The following is a 16,088-nucleotide window of genomic DNA, read 5'->3' on the forward strand; positions in this document are numbered from 1 at the left end:
TGACCTTGTATCCCATGACTGCTGATTTCACTGATTAGCTCTAGTAATTTCATGATAGTTTCTTCAGGGTTTTCTATGTATGGTATCATGTCATCTGCAAACAGTAAGAGTTTACTTCTTTTCTGATCTGGATTCCTTTTATTTCTTTTTCTTCTAATTGTCATAGCTAGGACTTCCAAAACTATGTTGAATAATAGTAGTGAGAGTGGACACCCTTGTCTTGTCCCTGATCTTAGAGGGAATGCTTTTAGTTTTTCACCATTGAGAATAATGTTTGCTGTGGGTTTATCATATCTGGCCTTTACTCTGTTGAGGTAGGTTCCATCTATGCCCATTTTTTGAAATGTTTTAATCATAATTGGGTGCTGAATTTTATTGAAGGCTTTTTCTGCATGTATTGAGATGATCATATGGTTTTTATCTTTCAATTTGTTAATATGCTGTATCACATTGATTGATTTGCATATACTGAAGAATTCTTGCATCCCTGGAATAAACCCAGCTTGATCATGGTGTATGAGCTTTTTAACATGTTGTTGAATTCTGTTTGCTAGAATTTTGTTGAGGATTTTTGCATCTATGTTTATCAGTGATATTGGCCTATAACTTACTTTTTTGTTGTCTTTGCCTGCTTTTGGTATCTGGGTGATTGTGGCCAGAATCTGGGTGATTGTGGTGTAGAATGTGTTTGGAAGTGTTTCTTCCTGTGCAATTTCTTAGAAGAATTTCAGAAAAATGTTTCATAGAATTCCCCTATGAATTCTGAAGCCATCTGGCCCTGGGTTTTTGTTTTTTGGGAGATTTTTGATCACAGTTTTGACTTTGTAATTGGCTTGTTCATAATTTCTGTTTCTTCCTGGTTCAGTCTTAGAAGGTTGAACTTTTCTAAGAATCTATCCATTTCCTCTAGGTTGTCTATTTTATTAGCATATGGTTGCTCATAATATTCTCCTATGATCATTTGTATTTCTGCATTGTCTGTTGTAACCTCTCCTTTTTAATTTCTAATTTTGTTGATTTGATTTTTCTCCCTTTTTTTCTTGATGAGTCTGGCTAGTGGTTTGTCAATTTTGTTTATCTTCTTAAAGAAAATATTCAACTTTCAAACTTGCCTCTTGCAATGTACTTTGCTCCTCCTGCCTCAAATTCCAATTGAACTCAAAGGAGAACTCCTTTAAAGAGAACTGCAGAAGGAGGAGATGGAGGAAAGAAAAGTGAAAGTGAAGTCATTCAGCCGTGTCCGACTCTTTGTGACCCCATGGATTGTAGCCCATGGAATTTTCCAAGCAAGAGTACTAGAGTGGGTTGCCATTTCCTTCTCCAGGGGATCTTTGTGACCCAGGGATCAAACCTGGGTCTCCCACATTGTAGGTAGAGGCTTTACCTCTGAGTCACCAGGGAGATGGAGAAGAATATGGTCTAATGATTTACCATCATCTTTGGAAGGAAAAGGATAATAAGCTACCTACAGATCTATGATTTGAAAGGTTATTGAAACCAGAGAAACAGACTTGTCTTGAAATGGCATTGGATAAAATGACTGTTTTCCAGTAGTCATGTACGGATATGAGAGTTGGACTATAAAGAAAGCTGAGTGCCAAAGAATTGATGCTTTTGAGCGGTGGTGTTGGAGAAGACTCTTGAGAGTCCCTTGGACTGCAAAGAGATCTAACCAGTCCATCCTAAAGGAAATCAGTCCAGGTGTTCATTGGAAGGATTGATGTTGAAGCTGAAACTCCAATAATTTGGCCACCTAATGTGAAGAGCTGACTCATTGGAAAAGACCCTGATGCTGGGAAAGATTGAGGGCAGGAGAAGAAGGGGATGACAGAGGATGAGATGGTTTGATCACCAACTCAATGGACATGAGCTTGGGTAAACTCCGGGAGTTGGTGATGGACAGGGAGGCCTGGCATGCTGCGGTTCATGGGGTCGCAGAGTCGGACATGACTGAGCGACTGAACTGAACTGAAAATGACTGTTTGCGGATCACTCTCTCATTGATCGCTTGCAGTTTAACTACTGGGAAAAATCAATGGGGGCAAGGCAAGGTCACTCAGCAGCAAATTATCTGCATAAGCGTGGAGGGCTGGCCACAGACAGGCACAGGGCTTGCCTTTATAACAGCAACCTGGCTGACCCTGGACCCCTCAGCCCCTCTTTATGGGCTCACGTAGCTACAGAAGAGATGTGGGGAGAGAGTCAAGCCCAGTCTACACAAGACACAGAACTTTAAGTTCAATGTTGTGTCATGGCCTCCTGGGGCCACTCCTACAAGTCATCCTCTACTTTTTAGGGGCTGATTTTTCTCTCATAATGCTTCCTTTTTCACATCCTTGAAAAACATGTGAAGTAGGCATCAGACATGATGTTCGGTAATTTTTATGTCCATTGATTAGTTGAATTTTCACAAGCCCACGTAAGGAAATGGGCCTCAGAGAAGTGTGTGGGAGTTGCTGGTGAGTGGTCCACCCTGCCCTCCTTACTAGACCAGTGTCCTCTCCTTCATTTAGTGCTACTCTATAAACATCTGGAGGTCATTAAACGTTGTGCATTTGTGTGTGCTAAGTCACTTCAGTTGTGTCCAACATTTTGTGACCCCATGCGCTGTAGACCACCAGGCTCCTCTGTCCATGGGATTCTCCAGGCAAGAGTACTGGAATGGGTTGCCATGCCCTCCTCCAAGGAATCTTTCCAACCCAGGAATTGAACCTGTGTCTCTTATGTCTCCCACATTGCAGGTGGGTTCTTATCACTAGCGCCACCTGGGAAGACCCCATTAAATATCATCATAACACAATAATGGACCGATGTGGGCCTCCCAAGGCTCATTGACGCAGGCTCTGTGGGGTGAAGCTGAGGCTTCCTTTTGGTTAAAAACTCTCCCAGGTGATGCTAGTGTGCTGCTTGGCTTGAGGACCACTGTGTGAGACTAGGTGTCTCTTCAAAATGAAAGGTAGAACCAAGGAGAAAAAGTAAAAGAAATAAGACTGATGTTGATTGAGCACCTACTACAGGCCAAGTGCTTAATCTTGTCTTATCCTCCCAGGCATCTGGAAAAGGGTTCCAACTTTACAGATGAGAAACTTCTGAGTCACTTAACTGTAGAGGTGGAGTAATTTCCCCCAAACCCCAGAGCTCAGAAGTGGCAGAAAGGAGATGTGTGAGCCCAGGCTGTGTTCATGTTGCTACACCACAAAGCTAAGGCACACACCTCCGGCCCACACCAAAGACTCAGAAATTAAGCCAGGCTTGTAAGAACTCAAGCTCGGAACACATTAGAATTTCAGTAGACTGAAACAGCAAGTTATGGGTTTCCAAGGAGAACAATAAGGCAGAGATACCTGGGAGGAAAGAGAAAGATGTGATATGCCACATGAGAGAAAGAGGCAGAAAGAAAAGCAGCAAAGGGTAAGGAAATACTTATACTACACTCACTGTTCTAATTCTCACAATAACCCCATGCAGTAGGAGCTCTAATTGTCTCCTTTCTACAGATGGGAAAACTGAGACCCAGTGAGCAACACCCTCAAGTCACACAGCTGGTTAAGTGGCGTGTTGTTGCTCAGTCACCAAGTTGTGTCCAACTCTTTGCAACCTCATGGACTGCAGCAGGCCAGGCTTCCTGTCCTTCACCATCTCCCAGAGTTTGCTCAAATCATGTCCATTGAGTCGATGATCTATCCAACCATCTCATCCTCTGTCGTCCCCCTCTCTTTCTGCCCTCAGTCATTTCCAGCATCAGGGTCTTTCCCAATGAGTCGGCTCTTCTTCACCTCAGGTGGCCAAATTATTAGAACTTCAGCTTTAGCCTCAGTCCTCCAACAAATATTCAGGGTCGATCTCCTTTAGAATTGACTGGTTTGATCTTGTGGCATTAGTGTGGATTCAAAACACAAGTCAGAGTCCCAACTACATACAGTTTACATTTCCCATCGCTTTTCAAAGGAAGAGAAAGAAGGAAAAGCCAAGAGGATTTATTTTGTTTAATGCTGAGGCCAGCACATTCCATTCATTATCTTAATATATCCATAAATTCAACAAATCACTTTGTCCTTGTGAGGTGACTATGACTTCCAACTTGAGGTACAGAAACAGGCTGGCCATAGTGAAAATGTCTTGCTTAAGGTCTCCATGAACCTGAAGCAGCAGTTTCAAATCCATGCTCAACAAGAATACTAAAGCCAGCAATTGTATTAAAAAACTAAATACCCAAACCCCAGCACCTAGGGCTCATCTAAGGGATAAATACAACATGGGAAAGCTTTGAACTGGATTTCACTACACTGATTGGAAATTGAGATATGACTGGTGAGGACATATTTTAATTTTGTTTGGCCAGGGAAAACTATTAATAGGCAGCAGAAAGTGGTTTGGAAATGAACGTTCTGAATGAATGCCAGGTATTCTGATCTTTACTGGTTATTTGAATTTGGGCACAATCACCCGAGAGAAAGTAAATAACCAGTTTAGACAAGGACTTCCCTTAGTGCCCACCTGGGACTGTAAAATGACAGCACAGTGGCTCACTTTTCTTTGAGTGGGGAAGGTATCCTTGCTTTATAATGTTGTGTTAAGTCTCCACTGTACAATGAACTGAATCAGCTATTTGTATGCATAGATCTCCATTTTGGACCTCCCTCCTAGCCCCAGCCCCCCACTCCACCCCTCTAGGTCAGCACAGAGCACTGAGCCGAGTTCCTGTGCTATACTGCAGCTTCCCACTAGTGATTTGTTTCACACATGGCAGTGCACAGAGGTCAAGCTCAATCTCCCAAGTGGCTCACATTTGATTGTATCTGATCTTGAAAACTCAGCTTAAATCATGTTCTTTGATCATGCCTCTCACTCCCCAACTCTTAACACCATAAAGTCCATCTTTAATTGAACTTCCTTTTGAAGTTACACAGTAATATGTGATTTTTGTTTAAAAATAAATGTAAGAAAATAAGCGTAGAAGTGAATAGGGTAAGCCCCCATAACCATTATCACAATCAGGTGAGTGGTCTTCCTGGGTTCTTTTCTGTACACTTACAGACACCAATAGGTTGGTATTATCAAAACCATTTTTTGCCCGCTACATTAGATTCTTTTTTGAATAAACAGTCTTGGTGTATCCCAATCCTATAAGAGTTGGAAGAAGAAAACTTTTAAAACCAAAATGATTACATTTCAGACCCAAGGAAAGTATAAAGCAAAGATATAATTGTGGATGAGAGTTGAAATACTCTTTTCTCAATTTGGAGTCAGAAATAGGATTGAAGCAGCCCCAGCTTGTGTCATTGCAGCCCCTTTTATCACTTTACACAGAGTAAGCATTTAATAGTATTTCTTGAATGAATACAAAGTCATCTCCTTTTATAGATTTCATTTTGGATTAAACAGTGTCAATACAAAAAAAAAAAAGAAAACCATGCATCCACATGTAAATGTAGTAAGGAGTGCTCCAATGAAAATTAAAAATCTTATTATCATCCATGTTGGATTATTCAAGCCAGGATTCACTTCTGTACGTGAAGTATACTGTACGTGACATATAAAATTAGTCCCATTCCTTTTTACCGTTTTTGAGTCTTTGAGACTTTGCCGCCTCACTTGTCACATGAATTTTCTTGGAGGGGAGCACTTTTGTTTTCTCAAATGAATTATAAGCTTGGTAAGAGTGGGCAAGTTTCTCACGATTACCTGTGTGTTCTCCCAGCACTCACACGTGTTCACACACCAGATGTCGAGTATTGTGACTGTATTAGTTTAGTTTGCTAGGAATGCCATAACGAAGTGCCACAAACTGAGTGGCTTAAGCCATGGAAATGTATTGTCTCACACTCTGGAGGCTAGATATGAAGCTGAGGTGTTGTCAGGATTCCTTCCTTCGAGGCTCTGACAAAAGGATTTGTTCAGGCCTCTCTTCTTGGCTTGTAAATGGCTGTCTCCTTCTGTCTCTTCATATTGTCTTTGTCTTCCTCCATACATGTCCATGTCTGTATCCAAAGCTTCCCTTTTTATTTGGACCCCGGTCATATTGAATTAAAGCCCACTCTAATGACCTCATCTTAATTAATTATATCTATAACAATCCTATGTCAAAATAAAGCCCAATTCTGAGGTATTTGGGGCTAGGACTTTGGCATATGAATTTGGGAGAAGGACACAATTCAACCCAGAATAGTGACCATCCACAGAATCATAAAATTTCAGAGGGAGACAAGCCCTTAATGTCATTTAGTTTGCCCATCTGATGACTGGATTCTGTCTTACCCAAAGCCAAGAGGAGCGTTTAGAATTTTAATAGTATTTTTGGCAACAGGATTTTAGGATTGTTTTTGTCTTTTAACATGTCCGTGTATGTTTTTCAGAATGGTTCCCACTGCCTAAGCCTCAGAGCCTTCAGAATGTCTTTAACAGGTAAGAACTGCCTTGGAAAGCTTACCTTTCAGCAGGGCTGAAGGGACATTTCACTCAGCCTCAGTCCACTGAACACTCAGCCCCTGAGCACCTTGATCTGGGGGCCCAAACCCCATGAAGATGCCTCTTGAAGAGGCAGCCACCTGTGAGTCTGTTAGTTTTTCTCTATGAACCATTTTACTTTCAGTGAGTTTGGTCATTAAAATTGTTTTGTGCCCCTCAACCATGCCCGAGGCCCTGAGAACGAGGGAGTGTTGGCCTGTAAGAAAACCTCGTGGGTTTATTATTCTTCGACACAGAGAAACCAAATAACATCATTGAGTGGCTATTGGAAGAGGGGGGCAACGTGATTCATGGAGGTCATGCTTTCCCAGGCCCTCTCTACGCAGTCTCAGCTCAGACCAGGGCAGACTTTTATTACCAGCTTTCAACAAATCCCTAGTTTCTTTTGCAAAGTAAAACAGATAATAGAGACATTCCCGGAATAGTTAGCTAACTAAGCTGTGCCAGGCAACCTCAGGGCTAAGAAGAACTCAGTGTTTTCGGACAATGACCAATTACAATAACCAGTATTATTTGATCTGAGAGTAATTAGCCAAGGCTCTGTTCTTTTTGCTTCAGTGAGGAGGCAAAAAGGGCAGTGAGGAAAACATCAGAGACAGGGGAAAGGAGCTCAAATGTCAAAGAAAAACACACTCTCGCAGGTGGGGAGAAGGGAAAGACATCCCAACAGAACGTTTGAACGCTGTCCTTCCCTGAAAATGTGGTAGGGTTTAACCCAGCCAAAGTTTGTTTGATTTTTTTTTTTTTCATAGTTACTGTTCATGTGCTTTAAAAAAGCCTCATAGAGAGTGAATATCAGAGCACAAAGAGTAAAATAGGTCGGAACACAGAACTGTGGACTAGCAAAGGATCTTTTTTTGGGAGGGACGATTCTCCCCAGGGTATCCCCGCGCTCCACTCTTATTTTCAAATGCACTATATCACCTGAAACTCTCCTGTTTGGAGACAGGTTCCAGGGAACTGCTGTTTATCATTTCATCCAAGAAGCGCAAACTTTCTCTTGCTAGCATAGTCAGGCTCCCCAACCCCTAGCTAGAGAAATCTGGACTTTAGTGCTGTCCTGTGGCTTTCTTCCATTTCACCACTGGCTTCCAAAATAATGGTAGCTCCAAACCTGCACACCATCTTACTACTCTATGCTGCTGCTCTTGGAACCGTCGCATGGCAGGAACATTGCTGCAAGCCCCCCGCAGTTACCCTACCAGCCTTTCCTTCCAGGCTGAGTGGGACTTGGATTGGCCCAATATCCCTCTGGCTTTTCTGACAGTACGCAACACCTCTGCCTTAGCCCAGCTGCCTTAGCTCAGACTGTCTTTGCTCAGATTCTCAGAGTAAGGAGTAATGTCTAGAGATGCGCTATCTCATACCATAACCACTAACCACATGTGACTATTTCAATTTAAATTATTTAAAGTTAGATAAAAAATTGAGTTACTCTACAGATTGATTGTATAGCATGAGAAATTATATCCAATATCTTGTAATAAACTAGAATGGAGTAAAATCGTCAAAAGAAAACCCCCCAGACTGAATCACAATGCTATACACCTCAAACAAGTGCAATTGTAAATCAGTTATACTTCAATTCAAAAAAACAAAATGAGTTGCTCAGTTGCACTAGCCACATTTGAAGGGCTCACTAGGCACACGTGAGTAGTGGTTACCATATGAGATGGGGCAAAAATAGACTATTTCCATCATCATGGAGCAGGTGGCACTGGCAATAGGAGAACTTGACTGCCAGTGCAGGAGACACAAGAGACGTGGGTTCAATCTCTGAGTCAGGAAGATCCCCTGGAGAAGGACATGGCAACCCACTCCAGTATTCTTGCCTAGAGAATCCCATGGACAGAGGAGCCTGGCAAGCTACAGTCCATGGAGTCACAAAGAGCTGGACATGACTGAAGCTACTTAGTTCATCATCACCAGAAGTTTTGTTAGACAGCACTGGCCTAGATTATCACATGAGAAAACTCTTGGTTTTGAGAAGGGTTTTGTCGTGGAAAGGGGACTAACATTAGGACGGATGCCCTGGTTTGAGCACATATCCAACTCCACCATCCTATAGTGAAAATGGACTGCCTAAAAATTTTTTCAGAAGATTTCCCCTGATTCTCCTTTGAGACTGATACTGAGTCCTACTGATTTGTACCCGCTTACCCACTCCAGACTCCTATTTCATTGACCTGAAAACCTGTGCCTGGGCAGGACACCCGTGATAGAGAAAATATCCGCCAACCCTTTGGGTTACAGTCTCTTAAACCAGCCTCCACCTCTGGTTCCCTTCTCTCCTTACTGGCCTGGAAATTTGCAAGGACTGGGGGTTTGAAAATTTCTTCTCTGCCTTAAGTCTGTGAAGCAATTACTCTTGAGTTTGAGAGTAAAGTTCTCTGGTTGCAGAAACAGCTTTATGTCATGGGAATCAAATACCTGAGTTTTTATGCAAATCTTATGCAAAAATTAGGCAAATTCCAAGTCAGGGTCAGGGCTTCCAGCATCGCTGCATCATGGTACCTGGGGAGGAAAGGGTATCTGTTGATGACTTCAGGTTGGTGTGTACATTCAGCATTAAGAAAGCCCATCTGTTTTTGTTTATTTGAGGAGTTGCATGGCAATGCAACTTAGTTCTGAAAGTCAGGCATTAGTTCTGCAGCTAACTGCCTCTCAGAATCAGCAGTTTTCTGTCTTGTGCTTTCCACTTGTAAACCTGTCTGTGGCCTCTAGAGATGGGTGTACTTGAATGATTGGCACTAGATTAGCAAAGACTTTCAGACTTTGTAAGTAAATAGGAAGCATGAAGACCCACCGGGCTTGCAGGGTCAGCCCCTGCCACTCTCCATGGCTTCATAGCAAGCCCGTCTTCTCTTTATCCCAGGCCCACCAGCTGGCCTTTCTTTCTTTCTTTCTTTCTTTAAAATCACTTTTCTCCATCTCACGCTGGGGGTCTGCAACACCTGCCCCTCCCCCGCCCCAGATCCTCAGTTCTCAGCCCAAATGCTGCTTCCTCAGGAGAGTCTTCCCTGACCCCCTCCTAAGTCAAGTATCTGGACCTTCTTCACAGTTGTGTTTATGCATCTGTATGACCATTTAATTAGTGTCTGATTCCTCTACTGGATTAAGCTGCCAGAAGAGAGCATTCCTGTATCTCCCAGATCCAACCACCTACATAGTAGTTGCTCAACTAATGGATTTGCTCTACTCCAAATTTATAATTCAGCATAAGGTCAACTTGAGGACTTGTCCTTACTGTAATTTGGGTATTTAATTATCTTTCTTGCTTATGCTCTATCTTAGGGGAAACCAATAGAGCTTCTTAGAGAAAGCCCTGGGAGCTGAGCTTCAAAAATGCTGTAAACAAGCCTTTTTTCCCACTCAAGTTTCACCTTCCAGGATCTCTTCTCTCCTTCCTCCCATTCCAGAATTCTGTGCTCACCACCGTTGGAGCCTATTTCCAACTGGGCTTTTCTGCTTGCAAGGGGCTGCTGTATCCCTCAAAGAAAGAATCCTTAATTATATATTTCTGTTTCTATAATTACAATTTTCAGGTCTTTTATGTATACAGGGTACCCAGAGCCATCGTGGAGGGGATGGGCTGGGGCCTGAATGATGGAATGCTGAAGTTTTGCCTTCATCTTAGTCACAGGACAGGTAACAGTTTCAGTGTGGGGGTTATTTTTCCATTGCCATCAACTTTACTAGTCCCAGGAAAACTCTATCTATCTGAAATTTTTCTAGCCACCTTCTTTTCTTTACTATTCTTCTTTCCCCCCTGACTTTTCAGAAATGAGGCCTCTGGAGAAATTCTGTGTCTCTCTCACTTTTCCAGGCTAGGCAGGGCTCCCGAAGCGGAAGATCTGGCCTCCCAAATGCTGAAGGGCTTTCCGAGAGACCGTGTCTCAGCCCAGGAAGCGCTGGTTCACAATTATTTCAGTGTCCTGCCGGCTCAGCTGCACCAGCTTCCAGATGGTGAGTGAAGGAGTGTGTGTGTGTATGTGTGTGGTGGCGGGGGGTGGGGTATACATGGACGCACATAAGTCTTGGTGTCTGTTTTCTTGAAGCACTGGAGAATCATAGAATTTGCAACCAGAAACATGCTTAGAGCTGGGAAAAGCAAGATGGGACAAAGTCTTGCCCAAGTTTTGTTTGTGGTTTTCTAAAACTCAAAAGTTGAGAGTTGAGGTGACACAGGCCTCCTTGTAACCATCCAAACATTTCCCCTATACACACACCTAGAAAGTAGAAGAGATGAAAGTTGCCTTTGAGTTTGCTTTCGCTAGCATCTGCCAGGAGAAGCCAAACCAAAGTTTCTAACAACCCCCTTTGCTCTTTCCGTTGAGTAAGATGATAGGTGACATGGATACATCAGGGGAGGAGAGCTGGGCCTGTCTTGATTGGAAATCTGATGCTGCCCAAGGAAGTGCGGGTGGGGCATGGGGAGCGGGGAGCATCCTCCCAGGCTGGATGCACACGGAAAGCACAAGTTACTCTGAAATCAGCCTTGCTGCCTGGGCCTGAAGTCATCCTCCAAATCTGAAAACTGCTGAGGGGTCATGTGGCTGGAGCGCTCCTCATGTTTCTCAGAATGTGGCAAGGAAGGGCTGTGCGGAGGTTGTGGGTACTGCAACCACGGCCCTGGCTGTTTGCCTGGGACCCTCCTTAGGTGGGATTGCTTTCAAAACACCCACCAATCAAGTGAAAACAGTTTTTAGAAGTCCTGAGCCAGAGAAAAGAAAGCTAAGGAAGGTTGTAGGGGCTCTGACTGAGAGGAGGGAACTGGGATGGGGTGTGGTCAGGAACTACTGTCCAAGAGGCTCAGATGCAGGGTCTGACTGATGTCTCCAGGATTTGCAGGCACAGCTCCACAGTATCTGGGATGTGATTTTGCATCTGTCCAAAGCTTTTAATTTGGGGTTTCTCAAGGTATTTTATTATTAAAGTGAGTCATTTAGAATCTCCAAAAATAACCATAATCATACAACCAGGGTTAATGTCATACTTAACCCTGTAAGAAAAATCGGTCATCAGTATTTATTAAGTTGCCATTAAGTGTCGAGAACATATTAAGTGCTATAACATTTGAGCGAAAAAGGAGGCTTGTCCCTGACCTCAAGGAGCCTATGAAGTGGGAGGAAAAGAGGGTGAGGAAGAGGAAACAGGACACCCTCGTACACATATTAGCACAAATCATATCTAAACAGCTAAAGTCTGTGCATAATCAGCTACAGATGTTCAGAGAATATGTGTGCACTGAAGGCAGTCCTCGGAGGAACCGCTGTAGAATAACTCCGGTAAGACAGATGAGACTGGAGGTGACTCCGGAGAGGAATTTGGAAGGAGGGGAGGGACACGGCTTGGCAAATGGGTAGACTAAGAGACATTCCAGGCGACTTAACAATTCTTACTCCCTTCTTGGTACCTCCTCCCAAGCTTTATCCCCACCCCCCACTCCCATCTCAATACCCTCTTCCCAGTCTGAGCCCCAAGATCCCCCCTTCTTAGCCTTCTCCTCTTGAGATTGGGACTTTTCTAACTCCCACTTCATGCAAATATACACGCTGGGGGTGTGCACACACACATTCACACCCCTTCTCTCCACTTAACAACATATCTCCCATGAGAGACATATATAAATAAATAAATATAAATAAATCCTCCTCCAGGATTTATTATTCTAGGTCCTGAGAACTAATGAGGACCTTCAGAGTTTTCTGGGTACCAGCTTTTCCTTTAGAGTAATTAGCAGGAAACAATCACTGTGCAAACGGGATGTGTTTGTTAGAAACTCGGGTTTTGATTCTTCCTGGTCATCTGAAGCAAAGCCACCAACAGAGGGGCTCCATTGTACGTGTGTGTGCCTGTGTGTGCATACACGGGCACAGGAGAGGGACCCATCTGTATTCCTTCTCTGTTCACCCAGCCACAGAGCCCAAATCTACTTTGACACTTTTAGAAAAATGAAAAGATGGAATCTTGCAGGAGCCTGCCTGCGCTAAGGGGGGAGATGAGGAGTGCTCACAGCAGGAGGGAAGTTGACTTTTCTTTATACATATAGGGGTTTTTCCATGCAGAGTTTAAATTATGCCTGATAAAAGGAGTTTCGTGGATGTTTCAGTTCTTTCAAATTCTCCTGGCTTCCTCCCAATTAAATGAGGTTTGTCAAAGCCACAGGGCTCTGCTGCTGCTGCCTCGGCCGACAAGCACTTCCTGCAGCGACATCTCGAATCCCCAAGGGAGAAGATGAAAGGGCCAGCGCCAAGAGACAGGGGAAGGGGGGCAGATTGTGTGTGTGTGTGTGTGTGTGTGTGCGTGTGTGTGTGTGCGCGCGCGCGTGCTTGTGGGGGTGCAGTGTGCAGAAACAGGTTTAGATACAGATTGACAGATAGGACGTGGACAAGAAGGTGGGGAAAGCACAACTAACTACCAGAGAAACTGGAAAGAAAAACAGAGGAAGAGAGAGCAGCACTGAAGCCAGTTTGGGCACCTTGAGAACAGTGGCCACCACCACGTGTGACATGACGTCACCATGTCTTCTAAGGGTGCCCTCTCTTGGCCTGGCAGTGCCAGTCTACGTTTTCATTGTTCATGGCAATGAGCCTTTATTAAGAGCCTCCTTTGCAGATAGGGTGCACCAAAGGGTCCTCTCAGTTCCCAACCCTCAAGGACCCAGAGTCTCCATCCCAGGGGCAGGCTGTTCCAGGCATAAGGACTGTGCAAAAGTCAGATATACTCTTGTGAGTGCTTTGTAAAGAGAGTTTCCCTGCCATAATTATGCAAGAAATTTTGCTCTCTGGTGGCAGTATGGAATCACTTAGTGGGTTATATTTGTATCATTTTATTATTCTGGCTTTATTCCGGTTGCAGGATAACAAAGTTGTCACTTTAAAATATATTCTGTTTCCCCTTTGATCTGGGAGATGCCAGCTCTTATTGTCTGCCCTCTGACGATTTAAGCATGAAGCCTGAGTCTGGGAACTGTGAGAAGAGTGGAAGGACAGCCTACATCCCAGCAAAAGCATGGCACACGAATCCGCCCCCCAAACGCCAGGGCTGTTCCTATCCATCCATGTGTGTTTCCATGAAGCTGAGAGGTCCCAGATACCACTGTCCCGAGGCTGTGCCAGTAAGCTTATGGCCAGAAGAAATCGAAGGGGAAGGAGTCACTTGTCACAAAATCCAGGAATTCTAGGCTTAGTTCTCCTTCGGAGAGCAATCTTAAGTGGAAAAGCGTGATTACTAGAATGGCAAGCATGTGGAAATTTCTGCCAAGCACTGACATCCTCCCTTATTGACTCTTGAACACCTGAAGAAACATTTGTGGAAGGAGAAATTATTGGTAGTCTCTCTCAAAACACACCCAACAGCAAGCTAATTGCTTTTGCAGATGGCCGGGGAGACGTTGTACCCACACAGCCATCGGCTTATGGCCACACTTGTGGTCCTCACAGCTGAGCCAGCAGTGCAGGACGTCAGCTGGGGCAGCTAGGACCTAAAATTAGGCCCTTGGCAACTCTCTAATCTTAGCTGCAGGTTCAGCTTCTTCGTTTAATTCCCTTTGCCCTCAGCATGAACTTGGGCTCTGGGAAAAGAACGCTGCTTAACAATTTGAAAGTGAGGGGAGTAGAAAATCATTAAGCTGCCCCTTCTAGAAACTGGCTCCACTCAGTTCTTGCCAGGCTTCCAAATGTTACCCTTGGAAAGTTAAAACTAATTTTGGAACGGAGCCATTTGGAACCACAGACACTGATCCAGAAAAGTTTTTTTTTTTTTTTTTTTTATCTCGGGCAGTAAATGCCACGTGATTTAAGAGTCTGGTGCTTAAGCCATGGTCCTTGATCGTCAGAACATCAAAGGCTGTCTCTTTCTGTGGGTTGGTCCCATTTTGCTTTCCAAATCCCAGGCTTGAGCCTCTCCCATTCCTTCCTGGACTAAATCCCCCTTCTCCTTTAAAACAGGTTTCAGCATCTTAAAAAAAATTAAAACTTAAAAGTTTGCAATTGTTTCACAAGTAATTTTGCAAAAACAATTTACCAGAGTCCTTTTTGTCATCACATACTTTGGTACCTGTAGGCATGGCATTGACCTCTACCCTGGAGAAGGAAATGGCAACCCACTCCAGTATTCTTGCCTCGAGAATTCCATGGACAGAGGAGCCTGGCAGACTACAGTCCATGGGGTCTCAACGAGTCGGACTCGACTGAGAAACTAACACTTCATCACATCACTCTACTATCTATACTCTGGTAATTCATCAGCAGGCCTTATTCATTTTGCCCCCTTAAAATCTGAGAAATTTTTTGTTTTGCTCCAATAAAAGAACTTCCAGCCTTCTTTTAATAATATCTCCTTAATATATTTGAAGGTTCCTCAATATCATATTATAAAGCTGGGTTCCCTTGACCTCTCTCTCCACATACACAAACCCCCAATATAGATTCTGTTTCTTTTACCTTTTAATTATTTTGTTTCATTATTCTATTCTGAACCTATTCCAACTATTCTGCTTATCTCGAGACTATGAACCCACCATAGGCTCAGATTTCTAACAGAGTGGGAGAATTATTTTCATTCATGGAAGATTATTTTCATTTTCATTCATTCATTATTTCATTCACGGAAGATTTGCTGAGGGTCTATTAGATATGAGGGGCTTCACTGGTGGCTCGGTGGTAAAGAATCCACCTGCTAATACAAGACATGTAAGAGACTCGGGTTCAATCCTTGAGTCGAGAAGATTCCCTGGAGAAGGAAATGGCAACCCACTCTAGTATTCTTGTCTGAAAAATCCCATGGACAGAGGAGCCTGGCAGGTTACAGTCCATGCAGTTGCAAAGAGTCATACAAGACTGAGCGACTAAGCACTTGAAGATTAGATAGGAGATTGAAGGACACAAAAATGAATTAGTCTTAGACTCTGTCCTCAAAGAGCTTACAGTCCTTAAGGAAATGAGACAAGAAGATAAACAGCCATAGACCAAGTGTGAAGTGCTCTGGGAGTTCAAAGGAGGCGAGATTAAACTCCAGCTGTAGAGGCCCAGGATGGGTTGGTGAGGTCTTGAAAGATGATAAAGTGAAAGTCGCTCAGTTGTGTCCAACTCTTTGTGACCTTGTGGACTATACAGTCCATGGAATTCTCTAGGCCAGAATACTGGAGTGGGTAGCCTATCCTTTCTCCAGGGGATCTTCCCAACCCAGGAATCAAACTGGGATCCCCTGTATTGCAGGCAGATTCTTTACCAACTGAGGATCAGGGAAGCCCTGAAAGATGATGGGGAGGAAGGATATCCAGGGAGAGGAAAGTCATCCTCCTCTGAATGCCATCTAATGTCATCCACAGGTGTCTTCTTTGTTAAAATAGTGCAATCCTGACTCATATTCCATCCTAAGTTTTACTCTTTGTCACTGTATGCCTTCTTGCAATGACATTCAATTTAAACATTCTTTAACATGTACTAGAAAAGCTTAGTTTAACTGTTTGTGTGCTAATGATATCAAATCTTACTCTGTTTATTGTTTTTATTGTCTAGTCTAGTCAAAGTTTAACCAGAATATTTTGTCATTCCACAGGTCAGGGTTTAGAGGCTGGGTTTGGTGGGGAAGGGAGATTCCAAGCCAAGTCTCTC

At 43.6% G+C, this 16,088-nt stretch overlaps 1 protein-coding gene across 1 annotated transcript in view; it reads left to right on the plus strand.

Moving 5' to 3' along the window:
* CDK15 (cyclin dependent kinase 15) overlaps positions 1–16,088 on the plus strand; it is a 102,108-nt gene that overhangs the window by 75,011 nt on the left and 11,009 nt on the right. Inside the window, exons 11-12 of the mRNA XM_061381692.1 lie at positions 6,357–6,405; positions 10,295–10,434. Coding sequence (XP_061237676.1) covers positions 6,357–6,405; positions 10,295–10,434 — 189 coding nt within the window. The remainder of the gene's footprint in view (positions 1–6,356; positions 6,406–10,294; positions 10,435–16,088) is intronic.

This window comes from Bos javanicus, chromosome 2 (assembly GCF_032452875.1).
Source record: "Bos javanicus breed banteng chromosome 2, ARS-OSU_banteng_1.0, whole genome shotgun sequence".
In the NCBI taxonomy this organism is placed as follows: domain Eukaryota; kingdom Metazoa; phylum Chordata; class Mammalia; order Artiodactyla; family Bovidae; genus Bos; species Bos javanicus.